This window comes from Bufo bufo, chromosome 3 (genome assembly GCF_905171765.1).
Source record: "Bufo bufo chromosome 3, aBufBuf1.1, whole genome shotgun sequence".
Classification (NCBI taxonomy): domain Eukaryota; kingdom Metazoa; phylum Chordata; class Amphibia; order Anura; family Bufonidae; genus Bufo; species Bufo bufo.
The window spans coordinates 108,768,058-108,791,814 of NC_053391.1; the positions used below are offsets into that span (position 1 = coordinate 108,768,058).

At 45.3% G+C, this 23,757-nt stretch overlaps 1 protein-coding gene across 1 annotated transcript in view; it reads left to right on the forward strand.

The window, feature by feature from the left end:
• Nucleotides 1-23,757, forward strand: part of HIP1 (huntingtin interacting protein 1) — a 146,336-nt gene that overhangs the window by 32,721 nt on the left and 89,858 nt on the right. Inside the window, exons 6-7 of the mRNA XM_040423462.1 lie at nucleotides 4,753-4,829; nucleotides 16,903-16,964. Coding sequence (XP_040279396.1) covers nucleotides 4,753-4,829; nucleotides 16,903-16,964 — 139 coding nt within the window. The remainder of the gene's footprint in view (nucleotides 1-4,752; nucleotides 4,830-16,902; nucleotides 16,965-23,757) is intronic.

Sequence of the window (23,757 nt, forward strand, 5' to 3'; positions counted from 1 at the left end):
GTCGCGGCCGTTCGCTCCCGGCCGCGCTCCATTATTTTAGTCCCCGGCTTTTCGGGCCTACTAGGCCGCAACTCCCCGCCCACTTTCTCCCTTCCCGGGCTTTCTCCGTCTCCTCCCCTCAGTGGGGGGAGCCTGGGAGGGGCCTCTTCTGCCTGCCAAGCCAGCCCCAGGTTCTCTGCTCTCTCTCTGAGGGGCGGTTCTTTCTCCGGCTGTCGGCTCCTGCTATCTCCGGTCGCCATCTTCTGCGCTCGGTGCGCTGCACAACTCCTGGGGTCCGGTAGGCAGCCTCTGGCTGAATTGCTCCACAGGCCCCTTCCCTCTCTCCCCTCTCTATTGCTGCATTCTCCTGCAGCCCTGCCACCTGAATGAGGTTTCCTGCCTACTATATAGCTGCTGCAGCACCTCTTGGGAAATGTTGTTTCCGGGGTTAGATAGGTCAGTCCTGCTGCTCTATGGGGCCTCCTCTCCCAGCCTCCGTATCGGATCGCCACGATTTTCGTGTGTCCGTTGTCTACGGAGGTTTCCACGTGGTAGGGCCCCCCCCTCCCGCGCGAATGGGCTCTCTCCACGGCGATGCTTCAGTCCCTGGCGTATTCGCTGGAGCGCTACCTACAAATTGCGGTCTCCTTCCCCCCTGAGCCACGCGCACGCTAAGATACAGGGTCCCGCAAGGAGTAGCCCATGGACCACCCTTGGGTGGTCTCAACTAGCTTCCACCCCTCCCCGGCATCCTCGGGTCCCCCAGGACAGGCCGGAGGCTGGTGACGAAGCCTTCTCTGTCAGTTGCCTCTGGGGACACCTCTGCACCGATTCCCTCGGAACAGAGCATCAGGCGGTCTTCCACCGTGCAGAATCCCTCTGCGTGGTCAAGTCAAACGTGCATGGTGGTACCTACCCTACCAGGTTTGGTGCCCCTCTAGTGGACTTTCAGATGGCGCCCTCCTGCCTGCACAGGTAATTACCGCACAGGTAAGGCAGCCGTCACCGTGCTTAGCAACTGGGACACCTACGCGGTGTCTCTGGTATGTACGCCCTCGTAGGCTGTGCACGACAGACCTTCCTGGCCCCTATCCAGGGGCTATGTTCTAGGCAAGCTGATAATTCAGGCAAACGCCACTTGTAGGGTTGGCTCCCCTTCTCGGCCTCTAAAGGTTCTTTTGTAATGCCTGTACCAGAGAATACAGGCCGGCTTCTTTGCCGTGGCGATTACATCTGTCTGTTTCCAGCTGCCTTATTACTTTCATAGGTAGAGCTCCTGCTGACTGGTTAGGTGTTCCATGCGGCACTATTTCCCCCTACCGGGCGAGATATACAGGCCGCCTTCAATTGCCGTAGCAATTGCACCTGTCTGTTTCCAGCCACCTTGCTCCCTTCCTGGGCAGAGTCCCTACACCATCTCCTGATGCTGTATCCAGTATCCCTGGCGGGCTCTATTGTTCCGTGCGGCACTATTTCTCCCTTCCCGGCGAGATATAGAGGCCACTCTCAATTGCTGTGCAATTGCCTCTGTTTGGTTCTAGTGGGCACCAGGCTACCACCTTGTGCCCTTCATTTTTATTTAACCTCTCTATCTCCAGGAGCTGTTGCCGTTGCTTCTGTCTGGCCTTATGGTGTACCTTGCGGCACTATTTCTCCCTTACTGGACGAGATATTGAGGCCACTTTGTAGTGCCGTTGCCACTGCAACCTCATCTAGAGTGCACCAAACAGCCATCTTCCTCCCTTCTTAGGTGAGTCCCTGCACCGTCTCTGATGCTGCAGCCGTTACACCTGTCGGGCTCTATGGTGTGCCATGCGGCCCTATTTCCCTCTTTTTAGGTGAAATAGAGGGCATTCTTCAGTTGCCATTGCACTTACCTTGTTGTGGTGTGCACCTGTCGTTCCTTGTGGTACCGTGTGGCCCTATTTTTCCCTTCCCGAGCGCTATATAGGTGCCATAGCTAACGTGGCAGCCGTTGCACTTCTTCTCTGGTCCTAGGGTGCTCCATGTGGACCCATCACTCTATTCTTAGACCTAGTACCTCGGCCATCTCCAGATGCTGTACCCATTGCACCGGTCTGGTCGTATCTCTACACTACAGAGCCTCATTTCCACCTTACAGGTTGAGGACCTGTACCCTCCAAATGCGGTCGCATTCCTGGATGCTGTGGCTTTGTTTCCACCCTTCTTAGTGTGCAACATGTATCCCTGCTGAGATTTCCTTGCCCTGCATCTCCCTGATACTTCATTTGGCCGGAGTTTCTCCGGTCTTGCGCTTCTCAGCGATTATTTTATTTTCAGGGGCTCGTTCCTCGTCTCCTGGTTTTGGGATGCAGGTCTTCTCTTATTTTTTTCGTTTCACCTGGCCTTTACTTCCTACCCCCTCCCTTTCCAAGGGTTGGCGGTTTCCCTTAGCGCCTTTGGGAGTTTTCTCTTTCCAATAGGACGTTTATCTTCATCACCTGCTTCGCGGTGGGGGGGGGGGGGGGGGGTCCTGCTCCCTTCATATGTGAGCCTTGCTTGGCTTCCCTCTCTCCAGTGTGCCCCTGCTGAGATTTCCTGGGCTTGCATCTGGTTCCCTTCTTCCCTGATAATGAGTTTCGCCAGAGTTTCTCCGGTCTTGCGCTTCTCAGCGATATTTTGTTTTCAGAGGCTCGTTCCTCGTCTCCTGGTTGGGGATGCAAGTCTTGTCTTTTCTCTCTTCCTGGTTTTTACCTACAACCCCCTCCCCTTCCAGGGGTTGGCGGTTTCCCTTAGCGCCTTTAGGATCTTTTCCTTTCAATAGGGCGCTTAGCTTTTTCTCCTGCTTTGCGGTGAGAGGAGACCTGCTCCACTCACATGTGAGCCTTGCTATAGCTTCACTCTCTCGTTTGGCCTTCAGTGATTCCAATTTCCCTTGCTCCCCTGGCCCTTCATGGGTTGACCTCAGGGTGTTTGTGCTTTCGCCTGAGACAATTGGGATGTTGGGTAGATCCGATACGCGATGCTGTCCTACTTTCCCTCCAGCCTTCGGCTGAGCTGGGTGTTCCTTTGCCTTCTTCTTGCATTTGGGACCTTCTCCCAGGCATTTGTCCTGGGGTGCTGGCAGTCGTCACTGTGGCCTCCTTGGAGTTTCTCCCTTGTTATGAGGCTTCGTGCCTATTCCGTGCTTTTCTCCTGTTGGGTCACATGGTTCTCCCGCACCTGTATGCCCACAGGTGGCATGGTTGTTCTTCCCACCCTCGGGGACTGCTTTGGGACGTCCCATGGTGCTGTGTCCCCCAATGCCATGCACGAGAAAATTGGATTTTTTGTACTCACCGTAAAATCCTTTTCTCGTAGTAGGCATTGGGGGACACAGATCCCTCCCTATGTTGTTTTACTTCCGCTTCTCCGGGCTGGTCTCTTGATCTTTCCCGGTACGGGAGTTGTTGGTTCCTTGCTTTTCTTCTCTCTCCTACTGCTTTTGGTACAAACTGAGCTGCCTAGTGTCTGTGGAGAGGGTATAGCCCAACGGGGAGGAGCCAACACTTTTTATGTCTAGTGTCGCCTCCTAGTGGTAGTTGGACATATACCATGGTGCTGTGTCCCCCAATGCCTACTACGAGAAAAGGATTTTACGGTGAGTACAAAAAAATCCAATTTTTTACGTACCACATTTTCAGTGATAGGTTGTTGGTTTTATACAGCGCTCTGCTGGGTCAATGAGAGAGCCCTGCGTCTACCCACTTCTCTTTCTCCCTGCCCAACACTGATCTGTAGGAGATCAGTGCAGACAGGAGAGGAGGAAGCGGAATAAAACTCGGGCTGAAGGTCTCCAGTCTGCAGTTAATGAGATGAGAGGTCCGAACTGCAGCTTAAAGGGAACCTGTCACCAGGATTTTGGGTATAGAGCAGAGGACATGGGTTGCTAGATGGCCGTTAGCACATCCGCAATATCCAGTCCCCATAGCTCTCTGTGCTTTTATTGTGTATAAAAACCGATTTGATACATATGCAAATTAACCTGAGATGAGTCAGAGCTTGAAAATATGACTCTTCTCTGGTCACGCAAGTAAGATATGACTCTTTTATGTAAATTTGCATATGTATCAAATCGGTTTTTTTACACAATAAAAGCACACAGAGCTATGGGGACTGGGTATTGCGGATGTGCTAGCGGACATCTAGCAACCCATAACCTCAGTTCTATACCCAAAATCCCGGTGACAGGTTCCCTTTAAGGACCTTTGATGATGTCACCGGTGGGTGGGGCCAAACAAAGTATAGAAAAATTAGCTTTAAAAAAAAGAAAAAAGACATACCCTCTGTATGTGTGTATTACAGAGTTGTGTGGGTGTATGTAGCTTGGATGTGTGTGTGCATTTAGCAGAATTGTGTGTGTGGCAGTGCTGTGTTTGTTGTGTGCATTTAACAGACCTGTGTATGTGTGCATGTAGCAGAGAAATTATATATATATATATATATATTATTATTTTTTACTGTTGTTTAAACATGTGCGTCTTATAGTCCAAAAAATACAGTAAATGGTATTTCCACAGTGCAGATGTACTGATCCATCGCTCTAGTGGTGCAATGTACCGAATTTGGTATCTGTATGGAGCTAAATTACCCGTCATATTGTCATATGAAATATTACATCCTTCTTTGAATGTGCACCTTATTGCATGTATCCTCTGATGTGTTCAGCCCTGTAATTGTATAGTTATATACCGTACAGCTCTTCCGCAGTCTAGAATATGCTGCACTGGTCTTGTTCCTTCCATTAACCACTTCCCGATTTTCTGCTCCCAGAATCCTCGTTTCCCTGGCAACCTTCAGATGACTGACAGGCAGCTGGATGAAGCCGGAGAGAACGATGTCAATAATTTGTAAGTTTCTAACCCTGCTCATTATAAACCTTACTTTCTACCAAACCATCACTTAGGTGATGAAGGGATTATTACTGAGCCGCGCTCCCCTGCTTTCGCGTACATTTGTAACTTGAAGCTGACATCCATTTATTTTTAATTTTTTACCATGGGATTGCATTATAAGCAATTCCCTAATATATCTCTATTAAGAGAATTGCTCTCATGACAGTGACGATTAAGTCACAATGAAAAGCAGCCATGGAGAATTTCTGATCCCGGCTGCCGCTCTTCTGTAACGCTTGAACGACTTCATTGTAAAAAGAGTGATTCACATACTTAAAGGCAATGTACACCTTCGATGCAATTTTTTTTACTGATTGGATGTTACTCATTTTTAGCTAAAAATCATTTTTTCAATTGCCCTTTATTAAAAAATATTGAGCCATTCTGTCACAAAGGGTTAACCGTTTTTCTAACTGTGTGACTGGTCCTTTCACTTTCACTTTGTGCCGGTCATCTTATAAACCTTATCTCTAAACTACTGATGGGTCATAAACACTTTTAAGCCACATTCTTATCAGTAAGATAAGAGCTGAGCTGTAATGAGTGTTTATAAGGGCAGAGAGCAGAGATAAGGAGTCCGTCTGCTCCTGGTCTAACGGAAAAGACAGAAAATCCAAAGGGTGCTACTAGAGCAGTGGTGGCGAACCTATGGCATGGGTGCCAGAGGCGGCACTCAGAGCCCTCTCTGTGGGCACCCGCACCCTAGAAAAAGTCTATGATGTACCAATATGCCTTAGATTTTCCTGCCATTCATCACTATGAGCAGCACAGGCAGCGCACTGACTGTAGGCAGGTTATTATAGGTAAATGGTAAAGTACATGGAAGATATACTATAATGGACTGTAGTATTCAGGGTAAATTGCAGTGTTGGCACTTTGCGATAAATAAGTGGCTTTTGGGTTACAATTTGGGCACTCGGTCTCTAAAAGGTTCACCATCACTGCACTAGAGCATGTCCGCGCTGTACAGAAAACAGGAAGCCAGACCAGTTTCAAAAATGATTTTTAGCTCAAAATGAGTACAATGCAATCATTAAAAAAAATTGCCCCTAAAGGTGTACATAGGCTTTAAAGGGGTTATCCATTGATAAATGTAAAAAATTTAAATCTGAGATCATATAGTACGACAATCTCTTTCTAACAAAGCTAGAACCAGCCCTCTACCTCACATGGATCCAGAGATCTACCCATTCCCTGCTCCATTTCTAGATTTATTTCAAGCTGACTGCTCAGGGTCGTGCCCTTTCTGCTGCAGCTCTCTCCCTGCAACTGTCACAGATTCTAACATAAGATATAGCTGGTGGCAGTTGAAGGATGGAACTGAGCATGTGCGTCCACCTCAACAGGATGGACAGAGAAGTAAGGAAAAGAGCAAACAGCAGGTGGCGCTATACAAATACATTTTATTGAATAACCTCAGTGACCATATTACATTTCTAATTACATGCAGTTACAAAAGTATTCAGATCCAGGTGCTGCCTTGAAAAATGTAGAATCTTTTTCGTGGAACAACCCCTTTAAGGTGAACTGAAGATTTTAGAATTGAATTTCTAATGCTTAGGTGACTTCAGTCAGTATTCTTTTTGTTATATGCAGCCCCAGGACTTATAAACGAGTTGTTGTCAGATTTCGTGTGTGTTTCAGTTGGATACTTTATGGGAGGCCTCATGGTCAGATTGCGACCTTGTGCTCGGAGTCGTGATACAGATCCTATAGAAATCTATGGGACCGTTTAGTCACATGCTCCAAGGGGCATCATTTTTGCAGATTTTTCAGTCTATCTGTGGCAAAATCTACAAGGGATCTGGGCAAAATTCGAATGTGCATGTGTTGCGGATTTCATTGTATACATTGTAAAGTGTAACATTTGTGGTGGAAAATCTCCAGCATAAATTGACACCTCATGCGGCACCATCACACCAATTACTTGAGGATTCCATGCAGACTTTTTTTTTTTTTTGCAGTCTGTGGATTATATTAAAATCTCATCCATTGTGCTGCTGCTGTAAAAATTGTGGATTTCTCTCCTGTAGTTCCATGGCAGAAAATCTGCAGAGTACACACCCCATGTGAATATGCCCTTAATTAAAAGTTTTTACAGTGATTTGAATAAATCAGTGTACAGGTGAATATAAAAACTTTGTAATATATCTTATTAGAGAAAAATCTCTTTTACTCCCACCCCCATCTCAAGATGGACTTGCAGCTCACTCCTACTCCCGCTCTTCTCTCCATAGAGTAATCTGATCCTCCATATAGTGATATCACAATTCCATCTCTACATCTCTTAAGAAAGAGATTGTTAGTTTAGAAGGGGGTAGTACATTTTTGAAACAATATCTTACAGACCTTCTTATATTCACTTGTAGTATTGATTTATGCAAAGTTAGGCCCCTATTACACTGCCCGATGTTTCGGCAGGACGAGCAACAATAAATCCTGGCTGATGCAAAGTATATGGGGAAAGAACTATTCCTCCCGCGATCATTCCTCCCCCATTCAGTTGTATTGATTATCGGCAGCACATCCCTGACTACACGAGAAGATGTGCAGTCAGCCGAATATTTGATCATTTGTCGGCTGATTTGCAGCATAATTACATCCTATGATCACTTGTTCCCAGTAATTTCCCCAAAAATCTTCTTGTATAAAGGTCCCTTAAGCTATTGCGCAGCTTAATATCAGCCACTGTCAAAGCCCATGCCATGTACTCATGAGCGGCCGCACAGTGGAGAAGTAGGGAGAGCGTCCCTCCCTCCTCACTGTAACACGGCCACCAATGTAAGAGCCCAGTGGCCCGATAGGGGAGTGTCAGGGAGGGGGGAGAAGAGGAGGGCAGGGAGAGAGAAACTCACGCGGTCCTCACGGTGCTGGCTGCTGATGAGTTAACCCCTTAACGCCCAGCACCATACATGTACGGCGCTGGCCGGGTCTTTAAAGATGGCGCCCGCTCCTTAGTGCTTCTTATAGCAGACATCCGCGGCTCATGTCCGCAACCGGCAGTAATGCCGATCGCGAACATTTAACCCCTCAGATGCCGTGGTCAATCCTGACCACAGCATCTGAGCGTGTGAAACACCTGAAGCGCGCGCTTCCGGTGATGCTCCGGCACCCCAGTGCGGCGATTGGAGGAGCTGGAGCGTGTGTGCAGCAGCCCCTGTCTTTGTGAATGACAGGAGGCTGCTCCATAGTATTTCCTATGGAGCCCTTGCCTGTAATATGGCTCCATAGGAAAGTAGTAAAATCATCATAGATTCCAATACAAGTGCATTGGAGTCTATGATAAAAAAAACATAAAAATTCAAATCACCTCCTTTTTCCCAAAATAAAAATAAAAGAACAAAAAAATAAAAATACACATCATGGGTGTCACGATGTGTGAAAACGCCCATAGTATGAAAATGTAAAAATATATTCCCCATACTGCAAACAGCAAAAAAAAGCGTCCAAATGGCCGATTCGCCATTTTTGGTCGCTTCATTTTCTACAAAAAAAAAAACAAAGTGATCAAAAAGTCACACACCCCAGAATGGTATGAATGAAAAGTTCAGATCGCCCCACAATAAATTAGCCCCCATACAGCTCCATATACATAATTACAAAAAAGTCATAGGGGTCAAAATATGGCGACAAAAAAATAAAACGGATTTTTTCCCAATTTTACATTTTTTTATCACTATCAAAACGCAAGAAAAACTATACATATAAGGTATCGCCGGATTCGTACTGACCTGTAGAGTAAAAGTAACTGGTCAGTTTTATCATACATCGAACGTCGTAAATAAATAAAAATTTAAAACTGTGGTGGAATTGCTATTTTTTTTTGCAATTTCCCCCCATTTGGAATTTTTTTCCTGCTTCCCACTACATCATATGCAAAATTAAATGGTGGCATTGTAAAGTACAACTTGTCCCGCAAAAAAACAAGCCCTCATATGGCTATGTGAACAGACAAATAAAAAAGTTATGGCTCTGGGAAGGCAGGGAGCGCAAAACGAAAACGCAAAAAATTAAATAAAACCTCCGGGCCTGAAAGGGTTAAAGGACCTTTTATGATGTCATCATCCACTTGTTACTGGTCACATGGTGATGACATCATAAAAGGTCCTTTAACCTTCAACATCCAGGAGGATCTGGCTGCAAGAGGCACAGGGTCCCGTTACTTTCGTACCTCCATGTGTCTCACAATAACAGTAACAGTGACCCCATCATGTACCTCATATAATGCGCTACTTGGGCTTAATTATGGTGTCACTTACTATTGATATGAGACACATGGAGGTTCAAAATGAATAACGCCATGTGCCTCACATCAATATTACGTAATCCTATCATGTACCTCTTCAAATAATGGGCAACATGGGGTAAATGTGAGGTAAATTATGGGGTTATATATTATTAATGTAAGGCACATAGAGGGCCAAATTGATTAAACCAAGTGCCTCACATTATTAGTAATTAAAGGAGTTATCCAACCCCCTATAATGCCCGGGCCTGTCATACTGGTCATACTTACTCTGCTCCCTGGCACCTGCCTCGCCTCTGATGCCCCGGATCAAAACATCCGGTGACGGGGGGGCAGCCAATAGCAGCCGCGACAGGAACGAGCCTCCTTAGTGTCACCTGTGATGCTAGGGAGGCTCGTTCAGTCTTGGCCTGCTATGGGCTGCCCCCCCCCCCCCCCCATGTCGCCGGTTGTTTTGATCCGCGCGACGGGGAGATGCAGCGGCGGCCGTGCGGGCATCAGAAGCGACGCAGGTGTCAGGGAGCGGGTATAAGTATGACCAGTATGATGGGCCCCGGCATTTTCTGGGGCATTATGGGCTTTGGATAACCACATTAACCCCATCATGTGCCTCACATTAACCCCATGTGGTCCATTATGTGAGGAGGTAGTTGATGGGGATGTGAAGCATATGGTTTTATCAATTTAGGCTTCCATGTGCCTCACATTATTTGTTAGTGACCCCATCATGTACCTCAAATAATGGGCAAACGATAATTTGACAAAAACAAAAAAAACACTATAACCTAGTATATATATACATTCCTACAACGCCAGGATCTCCACAGCAACCAGCTCCCACCACATTCCCCTGGACCTGTAGTGTGTGCTCACAGCAGCGGTATAGGTGCTTAGCAAAATAAAAAAGTGCCTCAGCCTAAGGGCTCATGTACATGACCATATGTATTTTGCGGTCCGCAAAAAACGGATCCGCTAAAAATACGGATAGACATCCGTGTGCATTCTGTATTTTGCAGAACAGAACAGCTGGACCTTCATAGAATAGTCTTATTCTTGCCCGTAATGCGGACAATAATAGGACATGTTCAATTTTTTGGTGGAACGGAAATACGGAAACGGAATGCACACGAAGTAACTTCCATTCTTTTTGTGGTCCCATTGAAGTGAATGGTTCTGCATACGGTCCCCCCAAAAAACGGAACGGACACGGAAAGAAAATACTTTCGTCTGCATGAGCCCTAAAGGGGTTATCCTGTCCTGTCCTGCAGCAATGGCTGTGCAGGGAAATGAGACATTTATTCCCTAGTTTCCCCCATATTACAGCTGATTGCAGGGGGACACTTTGTGACCATCTAATTCTTGTGCAAAATGGAGAATGCATATAACTCCGGGACGAAAATAAAATCCCTGAATTTTCAGTTCTTGTCTGAAGATAAACGATAACCTACATTAAGTAAGGATTATAGAAGTATAAGAAATAGCAAAATCTAAATCTCCAGAGTTACTGCTGGATGAGGAGCAAAGGAGAATCCCGGTGGATCCCAGCTGTATTTGCAAGCTCTGAGCGTCTTCATTTGCTTCTTATATAATTCTCTATGGAACGGGTATCTTATATGTATACATGCAATGGAACAGTGCCCTAGTTTCACTCAAACTTGCTATGAGTGGCTTGGCAGCGAATCGCCGTGCGACGCTGCAGTTAGAGAGGCGGATTGGATGACATTAGGACCTTCTCTCCGCTTCCAGTTATCTGCTTACAGTACAGACCAAAAGTTTGGACACACCTTCTTATTCAAAGAGTTTTCTTTATTTTCATGACTATGAAGGCATCAAAACTATGAATTAACACATGTGGAATTATATACATAACAAACAAGTGTGAAATAACTGAAAATATGTCATATTCTAGGTTCTTCAAAGTAGCCACCTTTTGCTTTGATTACTGCTTTGCACACTCTTGGCATTCTCTTGATGAGCTTCAAGAGGTAGTCCCCTGAAATGGTCTTCCAACAGTCTTGAAGGAGTTCCCAGAGATGCTTAGCACTTGTTGGCCCTTTTGCCTTCACTCTGCGGTCCAGCTCACCCCAAACCATCTCGATTGGGTTCAGGTCCGGTGACTGTGGAGGCCAGGTAATCTGGCGCAGCACCCCATCACTCTCCTTCATGGTCAAATAGCCCTTACTTTCAACGTTTTCCCAATTTTTTCGGCTGACTGACTGACCTTCATTTCTTAAAGTAATGATGGCCACTCGTTTTTCTTTACTTAGCTGCTTTTTTCTTGCCATAATACAAATTCTAACAGTCTATTCAGTAGGACTATCAGCTGTGTATCCACCTGACTTCTCCTCAACGCAACTGATGGTCCCAACCCCATTTATAAGGCAAGAAATCCCACTTATTAAACCTGACAGGGCACACCTGTGAAGTGAAAACCGTTTCAGGGGACTACCTCTTGAAGCTCATCAAGAGAATGCCAAGAGTGTGCAAAGCAGTAATCAAAGCAAAAGGTGGCTACTTTGAAGAACCTAGAATATGACATATTTTCAGTTGTTTCACACTTGTTTGTTATGTATATAATTCCACATGTGTGGATGCCATAGATTTGATGATTTCAGTGTGAATCTACAATTTTCATAGTCATGAAAATAAAGAAAACTCTTTGAATGAGAAGGTGTGTCCAAACTTTTGGTCTGTACTGTATGTGCGCTGAATGCTTTTATGTTTGCTTTTTCCGATGAGGAAATCACGATCCATTTCACATTACGTACTCGTTTTATATATTTTTTTGCATAAAGGACTTACATGGAATGCACTTGCCAGACGTCCGTTTCACTTGCTCACTGTTACAGAGTTTGCTGTCTTAGGCTACTTTCACATCTGCGTTTTTCTTTCCGGTTTTGAGATCCGGCAGAGGATCTCAAAACCGGAGGAAAACACATCCGTTTGAATAAAACAACTGCCTGCATCCGTTCAGAACGGATCCAGGTGTATTATATCAAAAATAAACATGCCGGATCCAGCATCAGAATACCATTGTGAGTCAACAGGCGCCAAATACGCTGGACACGAAAAAAAACGGATCCGGCACCATTGACTTACATGTTTTTTGATGCCGGATCTGGCATGTTCAGTTTCCCATGACGCACACAAAAACACTGCTTGCAGCGAGTTTGTGTCAAGCATGGGTACGCAACGGAACGGAATGCATTCTGGTGCACTCCGTTCCGGTTTGTTCCGTTTTGTCCCCATCGGCAATGAGTGGGGACAAAACTGAAGGGTTGTTTTCCAGTTTTGAGATTCTCTGCCGGATCTCAAAACCGGAAAGGTAAATGCAGATGTGAAAGTTGCCTTATCGAGATGATTACTTTAGCTGTTCAGTAAGTCTACTGGAAACTACACGTGCAAATAAGCAGACATTGATGTCAGCAGAGCTTCCACTGTGTGGATGGAAACCATGGTTGGTGCTTAGATGCACTTAGTTTCATAGTAAATAGAGACATCATTTAGGATAGTCTGAATGGACTCCAGTTACTACAGTGCACCGAGCAGAGGATAGCTAACTGGGGGTCTGACCCACTGATCCTAAGATCGGAGTTGCCATACCCCTGCCCTAATGGAGCTGCGGGTCGAGCATGCCGCCTGCCACTCTGTTCATTCTCTATAGGACTGCCAGTGATAGACAAGTCCTCGACAGCGCTTGGCTAGCCCTCGCAGTCCCATAGACTGTGAATGGAGCAGTGGTGTTCATCGGGGTGCAGGATCAGGGGGTTCTAGTGGTCTGGCATCTTAAAATAGGTGTGCAGTGCCAAGATATTGATGTCCTATCCCCTGCAGAGTATCAGATCAGTGAGGTCTGACTCCCAGAACTCCCCCTCCCCGATCAGCTGTTTGAAGGGGTAGCGGTGCTTATGTGAGCCCTGATCCTGCTTCAGAATTACCTATGTGTTCTCTCGTTTGTAGAGGTGACGCAGTGGAATTAGAACTGAGCATCCCATTCAAGTGAATGCGACTGCACTACCGCTGCAAAAGAGATGGTGCACACACGGTTAAAGGGGTTGTGTCACCATGTAGAGAAAGTTAATACAAGGCACTTACTAATGTATTGTATTGTATTGTCCATCTCGCTTCCTTTGCAGGCTGGATTCGTTTTTCCATCACATTATACACTGCTTGCTTCCATAGTTTTGACCACCCTGTAATCCAGCAGCGGTGGCCGTGCTTGCACACTGTAGGAAAAAGCACCAGTCTACGCTCCCTCCCGCAGTCCCAGCCAACAGGCCGGCGCTTTTTTCTATAGTGTGCATGCACGGCTACCTCTGCTGGATTGCAGGGTGGTCGTGACCCCTAGATATGAGCAGTGTATAATGTGATGGAAAAATGAACCAAGCCAGGAAAGGAAGCAATATGGACATTCACAATACAGTAGTGAGTGCCTTGTATTTACTTTCTCTACATGATAAATGCCACTTACTGAAGTGAGACAACCCCTTTAACTTTGAATCGGAAGCAGCGCTCACACAAGCTCTCCTACCCCTATCATGAACATAGGTCACCAATATTTTTGCACTGCACAACATCTTTAAATCAAATTTTTATGTTAAATTGATATTTTTAAAGAATTTCTGATGTTATTTTCCATTTTCCATGACACTATCTATATTAATATTTAGACTATCAGATTATCACAGTGGGTGATGTTGGATGATAAATGTGGTGCATCTTTAGTCACAGTTTATACCACCTATTAGTTGGCTTATTTTGCACCAAAATCTTGACCCATTTTTGGCGCACATTGACACCTTTTAAGCCATGACGCTTCCCTGCTAAATTACGTACCCTTGTTGGAAAAGGCAAAAAAAGGTGTCTGCGCACATAATAAATGTGGCAGGAGTCATGTATGCCAGAATTTTGCTGAACCTTCTTGAGTAAACCTCCCCGCTGTATCAGATTTCTTTGTACCGTTTTTTCTGAGAGTTGGAAACTCGGATCCAGTCCATGCGTGAAAGCTGAACGTTTCATACAAGGGCATTGCTGGATTTTATGATGTCAGGAAGATGCTTACTTTCTACTTCAGAGGATATCATGGCCATCTAGCAATAGGGCAGCAGTGAATGCCCCAGGCAACTGACCCCCACTGGCTATTTTGTGACACTCATTCTCCTTAAAGGGGTTGTCCGGTTTGGACAATCCCTCCTTGTTAGAAGGGTCCCTTGACAATAAGGTGATGACAAAGTGTCCCCTTGCTGGAAGATCTGGCAGTACGTGTTCAGTTTCTGGCAATGCCCTCATAGGGGAAATAAAAATGCCCTGCTAATAACCCAAATGGCATAAAAACCTATTATGCCGTGTAACTAATAGGAGCTATCGAAGCATAAAGTGCAATATGAGGGGAGCACTCCCCACCTCCTTTCTCAATGGTGACTGACGGTAGCCTGTGAACTGCTGGTGGAGCGCTCCCCCATACTTTGATCGCTCCTATTACCCAAACAGCATGATGCTTTTGTGCCCCTATCAGACGAGCGAGTTCCTCGCATCGGACTCACAACATGAGTATGTGGCAGCTTCCGTCCTGACCTCCCATGCTGTCAGTGTTATCCAATACATTCCAGAACTGTAAGGGTTACATGGCATCATAAATCAATATAATGCCATGCGACCCGGTCAGTGCAGGGAGGTCAGGACAGGAGCTGCTACATACTCACGCTGCGAGCCCAGAGTGTGGAACTCGCTTGTCTGAAAGGGGCCTAATACTTCACATTAAGTGGACACATCCGGCTTACAGAGGTCATCCATTCAATTTTTAAACCTCTCCATCCCCCTTGGGGACTTGTTGGGGTAAGCATACTTCCCTGCTTCCGGCTGCTCAGTTCCGGCTCCTTGGTTCCAAGCTGATTTCTCAGGATTTCCAGCATTGAAGGTAAATAGACGGGGTCCCGTCTGCCGCTGCAACCATTGACTGTCTGCAGGGTTGACCGGTCCCCCAAAAAGCACATCACCGAGTTACATGCTACTTGGGGAACGTGTCATTGTCAGTGACTGGCTGCATTGGTGTACGTGATCCTGTCCATGGTGTTTACCCGTGGCACGAGTCTGGAGAAGACAGCGGTGGACGCTTGGAACCGGAACGGAGCATTGTAGAGCAGGTAAGTATCCTTCAAGTCCTGCCCAGTGGAGGTGGGGATGGGTTTAAAAATTTATATGGGCTGGACAATCCCTTTAAGCATTACACAACCATCCATTGTCTGTGTAATCCCGGTCAGGAAAGGTCCTCCAGAACGGAGACAATCTTTGTAATTGTCTCCACCCAAGAGGTATAGGAAAATGGGTTTTGCAAACTTGACCACCGCTTCAAGGCCTCTTTCACACGAACGATACGGATTAGGTCCGGATGCGTTCAGGGTGCGTTCAGTGAAACTCGCACCATTTTGCAAGCAAGCTTAGTCAGTTTTGTCCACGCGGGTGCAATGCTTTTTGATGCCTTTTTCACGCGCGTGATAAAAAACTGAAGGTTAAGGCCTCTTTCACACGGGCGTGTCCGGATGCGTCCCGGTGCATTGTGGCAAACCCGCGCGAGTAGGTACGCAATTGCAGTCAGTTTTGACTGCGATTGCGTTCCGTTGTTCAGTTTTTATCGTGCGGGTGCAATGCGTTTTGCACGCGCGTGATAAAAAACTGACTGTGGTACCCAGACCCGAACTTCTTCACAGAAGTTCAGGTTTGGGTTCAGGGTTGTGTAGATTGTATTATTTTCCCTTATAACATGGTTATGAGGGAAAATAATAGCATTCTGAATACAGAATGCATAGTACAATAGGGCTGGAGGGGTTAAAAAAGAAAATAACTTTTTTAACTCACCTTAATCCACTTGTTCGCGCAGCCCGGCTTTTCTTCTGTCTTCATCTGTGAGCAATAGGACCTTTGATGACGTCACTACGCTCATCACATGGTCCATCACATGATCCATCACCATGGTGATGGATCATGTGATGAATGCAGTGACGTCATCAAAGGTCCTATTGCTCACAGAACAAGTCAGAAGAGATGCCGGCTGCGCGAACAAGTGGATTAAGGTGGGTTAATTTTTTTTTAACCCCTCCAGCGCTATTTTACTAAGCATTCTGTATTCAGAATGCTATTATTTTCCCTTATAACCATGTTATAAGGGGAAATAATAATGAGCACAGCCCCATAGAAATGAATGGGTCCGGATTCAGTGCGGGTGCAATGCGTTCACTTCACGCATTGCACCCGCGCGAAAAACTTGCCCGTGTGAAAGGGGCCTTACAAACAACATTTCTTAGCAACCATCAGTGAAAAACACATTGCACCCGCACTGCTTGCGGATGCAATGCGTTTTTCACTGGAGCCTTATTCACTTCTATGGGGCCTGGGCTGCGTGAAAAACACAGAATATAGAACATGCTGCATTTTTCACGCAACAGAGAACTGATGCGTGAAAAAAAAGGCTCATGTACACAGACCCATAGAAATGAATGGGTCAGGATTCAGTGCGGGTGCAATGCGTTCACATCACACCTTGGAAAACTCGCTCGTATGAAAGGGGCCTAATAGCTCAGTACACATTATTATTATTTTTAAACATGGAGATGACAACAATTGTAATATAATTGCAGACTTTACATAGACACATTGTCGGCGTACGTATCCGGCAGGTTGCAGCATGCGATTCTTCTGTAGAAATCAATATGCGCAGTGACTATTTGTGTGCGACATAATATCCCGTGTCTGCGTCTCCTCATAACGACTTCTAATGTTCTTCAGCTTTCAGCTTACGGTGGAAATCTTTGACTACATGGAGTGGGAGCTGAATCTCTTTCATACAGGTTAGTATTACTTGTGCTTCGTGGCTGGTGTCCCCTGCCGATGACCTGGAGGACTGAGACCCCAAGTGCAAAAAGCTGCCCTGCAGGAATGGCGTTTACGCCACGGACCCGATGATTACTGCACACACCTAGTGATTACACCCTGGAGGTTAATGGTATGGTGCACGTGGCACTGTGTGTGTCCGCACGTCGAGCTGTAGAGATGCTGCTTGTACTCCAATTATCAGAAAGAAAAAGCCAATTGCCTGCCACAGACCCGAAATAAAGCGTAGATGATCCATGTACAGTAGAAATGTATATCAGTATATCTGATGCTTACATGGTCCATACATGAGTCTTAAGCCTCATTCACCAGTGGACAGTGATGGAACCGAGTGGGGCCGGTGTGTCCGTTTTTTGCTGTCCGTGTGTCTTCCGTGTTTCACGGACACTGAACAGCTGAAAAATATTTTTCCTGATGATCCGTGAAACACAGATGGCATTTTCACGGACCCATAGACTTTAATGGGCTTGATGGATCCGCGCACAGGGACAAAATAGAGCATGCGTCTGTGCTAAAAGACTGATCCACGGACACACATTAAAATGAATGGGTACGTGTGCTGTCCGTGGAGAACACGTATGTGGAACGCTGACGTGTGAATAGGACTTTACACAGTGATCGGTGTATGTGTTTTGTCCATTAAAACCTCAATAATAATCAACAGGCAGCAACAAAAGAGCAGACATAATGCAACAAAACAACAGGAAATCTGGAAAATCGCCAAACTATGGCGAAAATGGAGCGCAGTCAGCTTAACAAATCAAACAAGGACAGGAGTTTTGATATTCAAATTTATTTATAATAAAAATAGCCCCCTAAAATACATGTAATTCTATAAAGTAATAGTCAGCAATCATTAGCAGGGCCCGTGCAATTATAGGCAATAAATGGAACATGTTTGAGCCTAAATGTATATATATATACTTATTACAGGGGAGCGGTATTTCCTGTATTACTAATAGCGTTCCTATACACAGGTTACTTAGGTATATTGTAGTCGTCTGTTATGTTATATAGATGGTAATCAAAGCAAATCCAAGCTCCTAACATTGTTGTCAGGCTACTTTCACATTAGCGTTTTCAATTCCGCTACTGAGTTCCGTCATAGGATCTCAATAGCGGAAGAAAACGCTTCAGATTTGTCCCATTCATTGTCAATGGGTGCAAAACTGAAGTGAACGAATCGGAATGCACCAAAATGCATCCCGTTCCGTTTGGTTCCGTCCCCACTGCAGGCAGAACAACGCTGCAAGTGTGTGGTGCGGAGCAAGACTGATCCGTCCTGAGACACAATGTTATTCAACGGGAATGGATCCGTTTTTTCTGACACAATAGAAAACGGATCCGTCCCCCATTGACTTTCAGTGGTGTTCATGATGCATCCGTCTTGGCTAAATATGACGGATGCATGCGGTTGTATTATGGTAACAAAAGCGTTTTTGTAGATCCATGAAGGACCCGCAAAAAACTCTAATGTGAAAGTAGCCTTAATAGTATCAAGAACCCATTTGGTAGATGTACTGTAGTAAATGGAATCTATCCCCGGCGTCCTCACACTGTTCTCATAGACACATAGCTGGGGTTCGCCTGAGGAAAACGCGGTTTTCCTTTTGTTGATCCGAGTTCTGACACTTTAGGTGCAGTGAGGGTCTCAGCATTGCTCTTTTTGCAGCCAGCCCCTCCCTCCCTGCTTTGATTGACAAGGCCAGGCAGTGGCAGAGCAGCCAGGCAGGGGCTGGGCACAGAGAGGAGTGGAGCTTGGGTGCAACAAGAGCAATGGTGATGCCCTCATTGCACCAAAGGCCTAATTTGCCTATTAAGAAAAAGTATAACTCGGGAGTGGAGCCTCAGAGGAACAAAAGAAAAACTGCATTTTAATCAAGTGAACCCCAACTATGTGTCTCTGCAAACAGTAGGATAGGGAGGTCCCTGGTGACAGATTCCCTTTAAAGTCATACATACTAAGAAGCGCTGCTGACCTCTCCTTTAATAAAAGGCTAGCCGGCCTTGTAACGATCATCCTCCGCAGTTGGATGTAGTACATGCTCAGCAAGGTGGTAATCTTTTTACAAGCACTCGGAAGCTGGGGAAGTGCCACATGCTGAATTTTCTTTTCTGGCACTGTGATCCTCGGGTTATCGATGGCGCATGCGCCCTTGAAGCGGTGGGGCGCCTAAATCTCGTGGTGCTCTTCTGATCCCCCTTTCACCACTGTTGCTATGCTGCTTCTGTCCCTGGAGCCGACTCAACTTACCCGTTACAGTCAATAGTCGAATGCATTGGGACCATCAGATAAAAAGATAAAATTGCAGCATGCACCATGTAGGTCCACTTTTTGAGTAAGACTTGCCCATTCAGATCAATGGGCGCGCTATAAAAATGGACAGCACACGGACTGCATCCACATGTGGTCTCCTTTGAACACTTTGCAGCTGTACCAAAAGCTTAACTTCACTTGTCTTAATCCAACCTAACTCAAAGCCCCTTCTTCCAGGAAAACAAATCCAAAGATCAAGACAAAAACTCTAAAATGTCTGCTTTCCATTCTTGGGTGTTTCCAGTTTTTCCCATTAAGTGTATTGGAGCTCGGCCACCTCTACCTGGGAGCATGCTGGGGTCCCAGTCTTAATTATGTCACAACAGAACCTAGTTAGGTCCAAACCAATTAGGGCTGTTTCACACGAGCGAGTCCATTGCGGGAATCCCGCTCCGTGTGTGAGTGTGATCCTCCGCCCTGGACTTGCAGGAGCGCACGGCATTATCGGGATTTATAATGCTGTGTGTCTCTGCATGGCCTTATTTCTATAGAATCATAGTGACATAAAGCTGTCAGTATGATTCTGTAGAAATAAGGTCTAGCAGAGACACATAGCATTATAAATCCCGATAATGCCGTGCGCTCCTGCAAGTCCAGAGCGGAGGATCACACTCACACACGGAGCGCGATTCCCGCAATGGACTCGCTCGTGTCAAACAGCCCTTAGACTTCTGCTCCTCTGAAAATAAGATGCAGATAGCGGATATCATGGGGGGCATTGTACAAATGGTTGATTTTACTACATGGCTGCTGCAGGGAAAGTGAGGTACTGCAGTGTGGCTCTGGATTTGTGTTGCCCGGTAGACAAGACCTGCTCTTTTTGTGTTCTAGACTTTGGCTACTGACCTCTTGCCCAACTCATGTTGGTTTTGTGCGCAGCACTGCAGTATTTGTCGTTGTGATGTAAATGATAGTTTGCATGTATGACTGTATCCCAGCTCAGACAGAACTGTAGTCATACAAACAGCTATTGCATCGAAAGGATGAGAATCAGATTTTCTGCACAATGAAAAGCCCTGAAAATAGAATGACATTCCCACCCTTGGGTAGGCCCCCCTATCCTCCGAGCTCCACAGAAGCTTCTAGTTATGCCCATGTCACCACAAATATCATGCAACCTTCCAAAAAGCTATCTGTGTAATTTCTTACCCAGAAGTCCAACCACTGCAAGTTCCTTCACATCTTCACATTTCCCTTATGGGCTTGTCTCTGTTCTCTTTTTCTAGAATTTCACATCCTATGGCCTTAGGTATTCTGAATAAGAGAACAAGTGAAAGCCCCCCCCGACGTCCCTTTCTTGAAGTAACTGGCTTTGGGAAGAATCGCTTTGTTACTTTCTATGCCGTGTTGAAGGCACTTTCATATACAGTCAGCTAGTCCAGCAAGCACAATGTCTGTATTTACAGTGCACCTGTAGTGGAAAGTATGTACCACCCAGCCAACGGTGCTTGGCAAATTGTCAGAGGTCACTTACAAAGTGGAGCCAGGCATTGCTTTGCTCAGCAAACATTCCTACAACATCAATGAGATGTAAGGTGTCTGATGTCTCAAAGTCTTAAAAAGTCCATAGTGAATCAATAAATCCTAATGAATGAGGCTTCTGGCCTATAAAAAATTTACGGTATATTTTGGAGGTACCGTACATAGAATCAGGTGTGGACACCAAGGACAGAAGACCTATGTGCAAGAACAGGATTTGGTCTTCTGGTTTTTGAGCTGCTAATATGACAGCTAGCTAAAGACTACCTCATTCATGTCTGCTCCAAAAGCCCTTGCTAGTATACCTGTACACCAGAAATTTAGAAATATGGATGGGAAATCGGCGTAGCCCCTTACCCGTGATATCACTGCATGTTCACCTCACTTGTAATGTTGGAGAAGATGACTGGAGACACATTTTTTTTTAACTTAAATTCACTTGTGATGTCACAACATCACTTTTGTGATGTCACAGACGTTTTTTTCACTGAACCCACTAGTGATGTCACCCTAGTTACCTGATGGAAACACAGGTGTGATGTCACAGTAACTCGCCTGACAGAAACCCACTTTTGAAGTCACATTAATGTTCTTGAGTGAAACCCTCTTGTGATGTCACAGCATCTTACAATTGTGGTGTCATAGCAGCAGATAGCACTAGTGGTGTTGCATTGTTTTCAGTCAACAATATCACATCTCACCTTCTCCCTAAAATTAGTTGGTATACCATTAGATTTTCCTGTCTTCATACTATCGACTGCCTTCTATGACGTAAGATTACGCTGTTTTGTTTTTGTCTCCTTCCAAATGCCAACAATAAATTCTGTTAATGAACATAGTTTGAGAAATTACTGTCAGGTGAATTTTAGATAAACTATCAATGTCTGATCAATATCTGGTTGATCACCTGGATCACCATCAATGTCTAGAATGAAGGATCAATGTCTGATCAATATCTGGTTGATCACCTGGGTCACCACCAATGTCTCGAATGAAGGATCAAAGTCTGATCAGTATCTGGTTGATCACCTAGGTCACCATCAATGTCTCGAATGAAGGATCAAAGTCTGATCAGTATCTGGTTGATCACCTGGGTCACCATCAATGTCTAGAATGAAGGATCAATGTCTGATCAATATCTGGTTGATCACCTGGGTCACCACCAATGTCTCGAATGAAGGATCAAAGTCTGATCAGTATCTGGTTGATCACCTGGGTCACCACCAATGTCTCGAATGAAGGATCAAAGTCTGATCAGTATCTGGTTGATCACCTGGGTCACCATCAATGTCTAGAATGAAGGATCAATGTGTGATCAGTATCTGGTTGATCACCTGGGTCACCACTCATATCTAGAATAAAGGGCCCCTTCAACTTTTATCTGACACGGGCCAGACTGTTTGACTGGTATTCAACTGATATACCCCCCAAAGGTCAAACGATTGATGGCATATCACATCGACATGTCACCAGTGTTGGGTAATATAGGGGAATAAGGAATTATGGGAATACACTGCCATTAGCAAAAAACTTGAGGAGGAAAGTAGAGCAGAATCGGCCGCAAGAAACTAAAACTCAAGATGGTGCTTAGACCTTTCTACTCTGCCTGTGAGAGTCATTCTGTAGCATGCTGATGGGTTGCAGAAGATCTGCGGGGAATTTATTTATGGCTACCTTGCACTTTGCTGGGCAAATGTCAATATATTAGGTCATAGTGATAATGCTCCAAACCGGGAATTGCTCATTACCGGAGGATTTTATGCCTGTCTATAAATATTGATTAAATACGGTACGTTGTCCTGATGACATAATCGATGCTTTTTTGTTTATATGATATATCCACATGAGGTATTGCCAGCAGTCCACACACGGAGTCCAGCATGCAGCACTGGGCTCATCTCCTGCAGTTTTCTCACAGATTTGGGAAGTTAATCATTTCGTTACTGGTTACACAGCCGCTTCCTTTCTGTTGACCTGTACAGAATTTTAATGTGTGATAGGAAGTAACACCATTGTGCCATTGCATAATGGTGTAACGTTCTCACTGACTGCAGCAGAAGAATGCTACATTTCTCTACGTGAGAAAAGGCAGCGCCCTACAGCGTACATTTGACTTGTTTTTTTTTTTCCTGTCTGGTTAATTCAATTTATAGACGTTAAATAGAATGTCGTCACAAATTGACCTATTGTTTAAATCATGTTTTCATATTAAACGTTTATTTTTATTTTTTTTTAAATTTCGGTAGCTATTTTTAAAAGGGTTGGGGGGGGGGGTGACAACCCTTTCTCCTGGATAAACCTAGGAAGTGAAGCCTACTAACCTGCTTCCTGACGATGGCTCTAGGCTTTTTCTCTCCCCGGCTCCCTGGATGTAAACGTCCGTTTTGACGCCGCTGCAGCCAAGTGCTGGATGCAGCAGTGACCTGCTCCTGTTGGATCACATGACCAACTGACCCTGTGGGGTCTCTTAAGACTCCTATTTTTCTCTCTTGTCGCTTTTTTCTAATTTATATATAATTTCTCTCCCAAAATTTGCTCAAATTAAATCACCAAAAATTTTTATTCAGATGCGGCTTGAATTTCTACAAAATTTGGGTCAAATTCGCTCACCTTTAGTTATGTTGATGCTCTCTCCAGAGAACAGAAGATTTTCTTTTACAAAGCATACATTGAAACCGTTTAAACAATAAGCGAGCGCAGCAAAACCGGCTGTGATCCTGCGCTATTCAATAGTTCCGACCCGTAGCTCTTACATACAGAACAAATAGGGAAAGTAAAATAATGGATATTTTGTCATTTTTTAATGGACTGGGTGTTAATTTCGTTCAGTGGTAAGGCGGTACGTCTTAATAAAAAGTAAAGCTTAATCCTCGGTACTAAGTGGAAGCTTCCTCCTACACAAGCTTGCTTTAGCATATGTCGTATTTGATTGACGGCTGCTGATTAAACAGCAT